The sequence below is a fragment of the Etheostoma spectabile genome, chromosome 15, assembly GCF_008692095.1.
Source record: "Etheostoma spectabile isolate EspeVRDwgs_2016 chromosome 15, UIUC_Espe_1.0, whole genome shotgun sequence".
Classification (NCBI taxonomy): Eukaryota; Metazoa; Chordata; class Actinopteri; order Perciformes; family Percidae; genus Etheostoma; species Etheostoma spectabile.
In genome coordinates, this window is record NC_045747.1 from 27,809,095 (window position 1) to 27,818,567 (window position 9,473).

General features: G+C 43.7%; 2 protein-coding genes across 3 annotated transcripts in view; one reads left to right on the forward strand and one right to left on the reverse strand.

The window, feature by feature from the left end:
• Nucleotides 1–25: 25 nt before the first annotated feature.
• Nucleotides 26–9,473, reverse strand: part of txlng (taxilin gamma) — a 13,392-nt gene continuing 3,944 nt past the window's right edge. For both annotated transcript variants that reach the window (XM_032536821.1, XM_032536820.1), the window contains exons 4-11: nucleotides 8,547–8,638; nucleotides 7,586–7,756; nucleotides 6,671–6,865; nucleotides 5,676–5,795; nucleotides 5,464–5,538; nucleotides 3,934–4,026; nucleotides 3,751–3,846; nucleotides 26–3,142 (exon numbers count right to left, since the gene is read on the reverse strand). In XM_032536821.1, coding sequence (XP_032392712.1) covers nucleotides 2,759–3,142; nucleotides 3,751–3,846; nucleotides 3,934–4,026; nucleotides 5,464–5,538; nucleotides 5,676–5,795; nucleotides 6,671–6,865; nucleotides 7,586–7,756; nucleotides 8,547–8,638 — 1,226 coding nt within the window. In that variant the 3' untranslated portion in view covers nucleotides 26–2,758. The remainder of the gene's footprint in view (nucleotides 3,143–3,750; nucleotides 3,847–3,933; nucleotides 4,027–5,463; nucleotides 5,539–5,675; nucleotides 5,796–6,670; nucleotides 6,866–7,585; nucleotides 7,757–8,546; nucleotides 8,639–9,473) is intronic.
• LOC116702551 (uncharacterized) overlaps nucleotides 2,270–9,473 on the forward strand; it is a 24,531-nt gene continuing 17,327 nt past the window's right edge. Inside the window, exons 1-2 of the mRNA XM_032536817.1 lie at nucleotides 2,270–2,274; nucleotides 3,864–3,866. The gene's annotated coding sequence lies outside the window, so the exon portion shown is untranslated. The remainder of the gene's footprint in view (nucleotides 2,275–3,863; nucleotides 3,867–9,473) is intronic.

Here is a 9,473-nt window from a genome sequence, read left to right on the forward strand (position 1 = left end):
TTGGTGACAATAAATCCACTTATTGCAAATTCTACAAAAATGTTTATTGAAAAGCAAGACAGGACTATAAGAACATTGTACAATCAAAGGGGGTGTGGGCTCATTTATAGTAAAAATAGAGCTCTCCAAAGCTATGGTGACTCATGCCTCTTCTTTCACAGTTAGTCTCACCTACAGAGGTAGATTCTGACATTACCTGAGAGTCAATCTGGGGCAACGCCAAAGAAAGAGAATATGGATGCCGTCTTCCCTCCAACTAGACCCGTCCTCTACCCGAAAGAGAAATACGCACGCCACCTGACCTCATCACATCAATTTTGTTTTGAAATCCACCCAATGTGAAGATAAAAAGCATGAGTAGTATTGTAGAAAACACTGGGACTGCAAGGCAACATCTTTAAGGACATGACGCTTGGTTACACTAAATTATCGAACAGTCGCTCTGTGTACATATTTCCCCAATAACATCTGTCGGCCACGCCCACTCACTGACTTAAAAATACAGCGTTGAAAAGGGACAGCCACGTGAAGAACTGATGGCCGGACAAACAGTTAAGTGCTGTGGGAATCATGTCCTTCAAACATTTTGATGAGTTAACAAGCAATTCTGTTTGTGCTGCAGAGGGGGAAAAATTGCCCAAAGGTGCTGATCTTGGATCAGTCTTGTAATTATACCCAGAAATAAGAATAAGGATGCAGAGCACTCTGCATCGAGAATTAAGAAGGCTACTAGATCTGTTATTAGAGTCTCTGCATTAGCAGACATTGCCTAGTTAGTCAGCAGTGATCAAGATTTAACGGTGCTCTAAAAGAAAACTAGTGACTTAGAATAACCTGCAGAGGATAGGAGTTTGTGAATTGACTTTGATTTAAGAGGGTTCTATCAATCTTGTGGGATCTAACAATCCCACAATGTTTAACAAGAGGTTTCCTTAAATAACTAGCTCCTGTAATGCCTCCTATTGATATGCATCACTGCTAGAAATCAATCGTTTTATTCACATCAGAAAAGAAAACCATCTTCTTCCAGTATAAAGTGGTTTCAGAATTCCTGACTTAGATCTTTTCTGTTGAGCTGAATGAAAATCAAATGACTTGGTTCATTTAAAAAAAAAAAAAAAAGTGCTGAGATGCAGATCAAAATCACGCAACCCATTTTGCACATGGACATTTGCTGAGCGTTTATCCCTGGATCATTTAAGTTCTCCCAAGTGGGCAACAAGCCAGCAACAACTGTTCTGGACCTGTATCGTTCAAGTTCCCATATTTTTTTCCCTTATTACATTTCTAAGTAGGGACAGAAAACAGCTAACAGAAGATCAAACGGTTTAAGTTCTAATCCTTTTTTGGTGACACCTGTGGTAACCGAAGTGAGCTTTAATAATACATATCCCAGAGTTCAGTTCAAGATGACATGGATTGACCACTGGGGGCTTCATTCTGGAAATACAACCATTGTTATGACCTTCAGCACTGCCACTATTTCCAAAAGCCAATTTGAAGTGAATGTTTTTGATCAGCGGTGCGTCCACTACATCGCTTGAGCGACGAGCTATGATGCATTTTACAAGTTTACTTTTTTTTTTTTCCTCAATCTAAAATGCCTCCACACTTTCCTTCCCAGATGGTCTAGTGTCATGGCTATCCTTTCAGCAGCGCCTGCTGGTTTTCTCTATTTTGCCAGAAAGTTGGTTTGTTAAACTCGACAGCTACAGTAGCTCACCATCTGTAGTCTCCGAGCTTCAAACCACCGCTTGTTACATGGCCGTGTGCACATTCATTTTGCTGACCCTTCTTGGTCTGATCCATGAAAAGAAAATTTAAAAACCTGATATGACATGATCAGAAAAAAATCCTGTTTAATACCCTGTGGCCAAGACAGACTTTGAACTTGTTCTACACTATGTTCCGTTTGCTCTTCCAGCTTTTCAGATCATATGGGGACATTAAGGCTACGTTAATAAAAAGCGACCAACATATTATGCATGTAATACACCCAAATCAAATTTCCAACGAGACGTGACACTACAGGGTGAGGCCATGTGAAGAGAGAAATGGAAGGCCAATTTCAGAAAAACGGCAAAGCTGAATTAATTAGGTGTCAACTACTCACTCAATCGGCAGGTATTTTGATAATCGATTAATCAGTCAGAAAAAAAACGGGGGAATTCTGATTGCAGACTGTTAAATGTTAATATTTTCTAGTTGCTTCTCTCCTCTGTGACAGAAAACTGAATATCTTTCAGTTGTGAACAAAACGTGACACTTGAAGACGTCATCGTGGACTTTTGAGAAACGCTGAGTCACGTTTTCCGCCTACCAACTGCTAATCCAGTCATCCAGAATCCGATCGACTGATTAATCGATGATGGAAATCGTCGCTAGTTGCAACCATGGCCAAATTGACTTTGAACAATGTGACTGCATGGAAATTGCTTATGAAAATACAGTTATGGTAGAAAACAGGGAGGACCAAGTGCTTGCCACAAAGCCAATTCTCACAACCAGTGTAACCACGGGCAACATTTTAGAATAGAATCCTTGATACAATCATGTTATTCCTCTTTCACTAATGGCACAGAACAAAAAGAAAGAAGAGAAGGTATGGGTTGAGTTTCCGTGTAGAAACCCGGAGAGGCAAGTCTGTAGTTAAGAAAAATGTATCCCCGTTGAAGATGCGTTATTTCTGGCTAGAAATGGAACTGGGCTGGAGGAGTGTGGAGCCGTCCATCACAGCCGTCTCACCGTGTGGGCTCCTTCAGTCCTGCTGTGAGACTGCCGATTCTGCGGGATGGCTGCTCATCGCCATAGCAACAGTAATGGTTGTGTCAGTAGCAGCCGCCGCGGGCTCCAGTTCGGGGGGTCGGGGAGCTCGGTGGATGCCATCCGCCTCCAGCTCGCCAGCCTGTGCCTGGCCCTCCTCCTCCTCCTCCTCCTCCTGCTCTTCTTCTCCCTCCCCCCCAGCAGAGGGCTCCGACGGCGGGGCTTCGGGAAGCACCACGCTGCCTTTGTCTCCCGGCTCCTGCAGGATGCTGAGCTGGTTGTTGAGGTCGTTCCTCTCCTTCTGCAGGGCGCGGCACAGCCTCTCCAGCAGCTCCAGCTTCCCCTGCAGGGCCTTAAAGTGGCCGTCACGCAGAGTTTTCTACAACACAAACACAACCTTTCATGAGCCCCGGGGGTCACTTTTCACTTTGGAAATAGCAGTTTGGAGGAAGGAAAAAGCTGTAGTGCATAGTTTGTCGCCCCCATGAGGAAGTCTAAGTAATGACAACAACACTGCGTCCACATGATACAAGACTTCCGTGATCGCGCTCCACCACGCAGATGCTAGTAGCCAAGGACACGGAGGATTAAAAAAAAAAAAAAAACATGATAAACTCCTCAGAACGATTTAGGAAGAAAAAAAACGAGTCACGATTTAAAAAAAAATTTAAGCTACATATTGCATATGATATGTAACATTGTAGCAAGTCCTGTTATAAAAAACTGTAATTATAATAAAAAGAGGAATTTAAAATGTGAAACAAACTCAACAAAGTGTTGCACAGTCGATTAATCGTGGTCTTCTCGATTAGATGATCGCATTCTTTCAAATTGTGAATTAATAACGAAAACGATTAATTGCTCAGCCCTAGTTTACTTTGTGTTTAAATTCCACATAAGTGTATTTATGTGTCAATTAAACCTTTTGTGATTATTTCCATTTGTCTCACTGCTACCAAAGAGCAGAGAGTGGACGCTAAGAGTCACCTCCTCGGCCATCTGCAGCAGCGCCTGGTTGTTGCTCTCCCATTTGGTCCTCCACTGGGTCGTCTCCTTCTCCAGCTTCTTGATCTTCTTGGTCATCTGGGAGGGAATTCCAGACAGTTAGCAGCTGGCAGGGAACAAACACTGAGACACAGAACACTAGGCAACAGGACGCCCGGCGGTCACCTTCTCCATCTCCTGTCTGAACGTGGTGAAGACTTCGTTGCTTTTGGCCAGCGTGCTCTGAAACTCCTCAAACTTGTCCATGTACAGGGAGAGCTGCGAGAGAGAGAGAGAGAGAAAGGAGAGCAGCGAGGAGTCATTTCCAAACCTTTCAGCCAGGCGGACACTAGGGGGTGTAACTTTAAATATAAAGTGGAAGTTTCAAAATTAAGGCACAGCTTAAAGACAGCGATGTGAATCAATATTATTGGATATTGAATATAGGATAGTTAAGGTTTGAATCGATATACTGTATATATAAAAATCCAGATGGATTCTTTTCAGTAAAAAGGGTAGTATTTTTATTTAAATGTCTGGAAGACCTCAGTAATAAATTGTTCAATCATATTACCACATGCTTATAGTGGCAATGGCACTGAACAAGCCTGAGTAGTGTAGTACATATTACTGCATTTGAGGATTGAATATTCAAATGAGCGCCAATAGAAAAAACTAATTTCAGGTATTTTACAGCTACATTGTGTAAGAATTTCTCCCATCTAGCGTTGAGATTATACATCGCAATCATCTCTCTCTCGCCACACAGTTCCGAGTACGTGTTGCAGACGGGTGCTCCACCTGAGGGGGTCCTCCGGTCCGGAGGATTATTAACTAGTTGGGATTTGGTTTGTGCGTCCAAAGCAGCTCCAATGTTCACTCTTTTTTCTGATGATGCCAGTGTCTCGCTTATTTCAATATCCGCTTTCTTTTTCTGGGCAAAGAAGAAGACTGTTCCTGAATTTGGATTTTGAATACGTGTGGTCCTTCGTGTTTTTTGCCCATTACCCATTAGCAGCAGCTGGGAGTCAAAAACGCCAAAGGCAGAGCAGTACGTCCTGGATCTCCCTTACAGGATAACGTATTTCAAGATGGCGCACGTCTATGGAGAGTCTACCCCAGATCATGCAAGCTCAAATGTAAAATCTCAAGATCATAGGAATACTTCAAATTGGTGGTGGTGGTCAATAGTCATAAAAAAAAGGACAAGTTTGTGAACGTGCAACACAGATTTGGATAATGAACAACTACCAACGTTACACACTGGGGCTTTAAGGATAACTGGCGTAATTATCAGAGAAGTGTTAAATACCTCTCTGATGTTATTGAAAAAAACATGTTCTTTTTAGCATAATCAACTCTGTTCTTTACCCCCGAATCCACAATCCCGCAGGCCTGGGAATAAGGTCTCCACTTTTTTGTGGAAAATATTAGCACCATTAGAGCTAGCATTTCGTGTCCAGCCTTCGACCCTTCCATTTCCACAGTGTGTGCAGGGGTCTTCATCAAGTTTGAGCCTGTCTCCCTCTCAGCCTGTATAGATATTGTTACACATTTAAAACCTTCAGTTTGTCCTTTTGATATTGTTCCACCTTGTCATTTTAAAGAGGTGTGGCACACTTTTGGACCGATCATCCAAGCAATCATTAATAGCAGTCTTATTTATGTGTGTGTGTGTGTGTGTGTGTGTGTGTGTGTGTGTGTGTGTGTGTGTACCTGTTGTTTGAGCTGCGTTTCTTGCTCCTTCATCAGCTCACACTTGCGTCTGGACTCCGTGGCGTCCTTCAACAGCTGAAACATCAAAGTACAGTCCCCGAACACTGTTTATGACCCCTGATTGGTTGTATTTCTGCTCAGCTGCTGGCTGTATTTGGTAAGAGTTAGAGGATGGTGCAGTGGAAACTAGAACACACAGAGGATGTACTCACAAAGTCTCTCTCCCTCTGCTGCTTGTCCTCGACTTCTTTCATCATCTCTGTGATTCTCTGCAGCTTGGCGTCCATCAGCTGCTGCTGCAGCTCCTTGTGCTTGAACACCTTGTCTATGTGCTGCAAGAGGCACGAGAGCATACGAGCTAGGTGTAAAAGGCCCCTCAATAAGCACAAGATAAGTACAAATGGAGGCGAGCTCCAGCTGACCATGTAGAGCGTATGTCCCATGTATGCAGAGTCCTCGGGAGGGACTCTGCTGCAGCCCTTTGCTGCATGTTCTCCCCTCTCCCCCCTTTCTCTGTTTATCCACTGTCACTATCGAATAAAAAAGGGACAATCCATTATCAAAACATAACTAAAAAAACTGAAACAAATGTAGATAGATAGATAGATAGAGCAGTTTAGTCTTTCTACTCTATTTTTAGCCAGGATTTCAATTTTTGTCCTCTGGTTTGTTAAACTGGCCCACACGTTAAAGCAGCTTTTTCTTTCTGCCATGATTCAAGTTCCACATAATAAATAATGGCGTGTTTCCACTGCATGGTATGTACTCAACTCGTCTGTTTTGGTTTTCCATTACCTGCTAACAGGTGCTTTTTGTAGCACTACCTCAGTCGAGGTTCAAAGTGAGCGGAGGCGATACCAAAAGGGGACGTTAAAAACCTGCTCAACCTGATTGGTCGAAGAGAATCGTCACTAATCACGGCATCATCAATAGGGCTGTAACGATGTGGAAAATCAAACGATGCCACGGGGCAGAAAAGATGCATTACGACACGGTCCTGAAACACGCCGGGAACCAAAAACAACACACCTTCCACATTCTGCGTGTTCAGTTGTGTGTGTGTTCACGCATGAGGCGGTACTAATCTGCAATGGGAAAAGGAGGACGGGGCACCGCGGTTGAGTCGAGTTGAGCGGGTACCATTAACAAAAGAAAAAAGCCATATCTTAGATAAGGCAGAGTTTTAATGGAATTCCACTACCCGTACCTCCTCTCGGAGCTCGTACTGCTCGATGAGCTTTTTAAGCTTCTCGGCCAGGTCCATGTTCTCCTGCCTCAGCTTGGTGTTGTGGGAGCTGTGCTGCTCCATCTGCACCTCGATGTCGCTCAGGGTCATCTGGAAGTGCAGCATGGCCTCCTTCCGCTGCTCCTCGTACTCCCGGGACCGCTGGGAGTTCTCCTCCTGAAGGGACACGAGAGGGGAGGAAAGGAGGTCAACGAGAAGTTGGAGGGAGGCCAGCGAGGGAGATTTGTGCTGTTCACACGGCTGTGTTGCCGTTTTCAGAATCCCTCTCGCTTCGGGAAACATCAACAAACTTTGAGCTAGCAAGCTACATGCTGATTGGATGGTGCAACAAGGCCGGCCTGCTGGGTTCTTTCGGGTAACAACTGTAAAGATTTACGGCATTTCCTCCCTAACGGGGACGTTTTGGGACCGATTGGTGGGATTGCAAGAAGAGGAAATGAGGTTATTGTGTGTGTATGTATCCAGCTTGTTTAAATAGTTCAACTTTATTTAATATTGTACGTGGTTTACTTTAGTGGGTGCAAATGTTCCACCAAACCCGGTTCCTTTCCGAGACTATTTTGCAGGGCCGCCGTCGCAACATTCGGAGCTTAGCGTCGCCCAAGACGATTGTGATTGGTTTTAAAGAAATGAAAATAACTCTGTGTTTTTCCTCCTATCCCAGAATGCATCTGTGGTGTAGCCAGACCTTACTCCACAGCACTGTGGAGATAGGTGTTAGCAGTAAACTACTATTTGAAAGACACGTTTACCTTCCTGAACTTAGAAGTGATCTTTTGCCCTATGACAGTGCAAGGTGGTGCTGCTGGTTACTGTCCAGACAAGACAGAAGACGAAAGACATGGACGAATCCAGTTGCAGTAGGCGGAGGTGTACCTTCAGTGTCTTGTTGTGTCTCTGCAGCTCCCTGCAGAGGCTCTCCAGCTTGCTGCGGGCCAGGATGGCCTTGCTGTGCTCCCCCTGCAGGTGGATCTTCTCTTTCACTATCTGAGACTGTTTCTTCTGCAGGGCTTTCAGACGCTTCTGCATGCAGCGGCTCTCCTCCAACTGAACATACAACACACAGTCAGCAACAAAGATTGCATTATAAATACTTTACTTGGATGCATAAAAGCACATTAGAGAAACACAGATTCCAATGACAGTCTATGACGTGTTCAAATGTAATGTGCGGCTGAAATGGGAACCAATAAAATCCCGACATGCTTGATATAAGACATGAAGAATCCTCATGTAATTGACTTAAAGGTCCCATGGCATGATAATTTCACTTAATGAGGTTTTCTAACATTAATGTAAGTTCCCCCAGTCTGCCTATTGTCCCCCCGTGGCTAGAAAGTGTGATAGGTGTAAACAGAGCCCTGGGTATCCTGCTCTGCCTTTGAGAAAATAAAAGCTCAGAATGGTCGATCTGGAATCCTTCCCCTTATGAGGTCATAAGGGGCAAGGTTACCTCCCATTTCTCTGCTTTGCTTCTCTGTCTCCACAAAAATCATCCGTTGACGGTTTCATGGTTATTTAATTGTGCTTTAAAACGTTACTGCTGTGAACCAATCAGATAACATTGTATTTCTCTCATTCACAGCTCCCGCGCTCTCTCTCAATGATTAGGAGTGTAAACTTCCGCGGCCATTTCCAGCCCGTGAGTAAATGGTATGCATCGCTCTCGGTTGGGGACCCAGGTCGTATCTACACCGTCACGACCAGGGATACACCCGCGTTGACCGGCTTAATAAAAAAATGTATAAAAAAATAATAAAAGGTTGCACACAGGTCAGATAACCCTGGTCCGACCCGGGTCGTTGGTGTGAAAAAGATATGCTGACATTCATCTTACCAGGTCTGCATATTTCTTGCACAAAGCGGCTAGTTTCTCCTCAGGAGTGGCTAGGGAGTTGAGTGCCTGCATCAAAAGAACAACCTCCTTGCCTGGAAAAAAATGACAAAAAAACAGAATGTACAGGGATGCTATATTTCACATTCCCCAAAGAATTTTGTATGGTCATCTTGTCATTTTGAGGATATTAGATAAGTACTGGATTTTTAAGGAATAAGGGGATACTAGGTTTCCTCCCTAAAAGCATGTTGCGGAATAGGTCAAACTGAATATCAATTATTCCTGCGACTCCTTTGGTCAAAACTAAGATTTCTGAAAATAATATTTATGTATGCAAAAGTTTGTTGATGTGCAGAGCTTTTTATCCGGGAAACTAGTCAAATCCTTAAAGAAGATGATTAGGGGTAATGTGAAAAATGTGACATTTATTGACGGACTAGGTAACATGGCGGGTTGCTTCTATCTGTTCACATGATGGCCATTAGGGTTGGGTACCTTTTGCATCTGAACCAATTTCAGTACAGATACCTTAAATTTGGTTCCCAGTACCCAACGGTACTTTGCAACCTATTAAATTGAATCATTATTCAACTTTTATTCTTGTATTTGTATATTATTCTTTTTCAGCCTGTTGGAAACTACTTTATCGGCATTGCCATGACTCACTGTAACTTCAACACACCTCTGTGCGTGTGTCGGAGCTCTTCTCTCTATCAACATTCAGAGGACAGACCAGCTTGGTACAGAAAGGTCCCGAAATTTGGCACCGTTTGAACCAATACTCTACAATTACCGATGTGATTTGGTCGGTACCGGTGAAGGTAAAGGGTTCCGTTCCCAACCCTAATGGCAATTAAGTGATACATTTATTGCAGTGACTGTTACGGGTCTGACTTAGTAAGAGTGATTTTGATCTGTGTTTTTTTT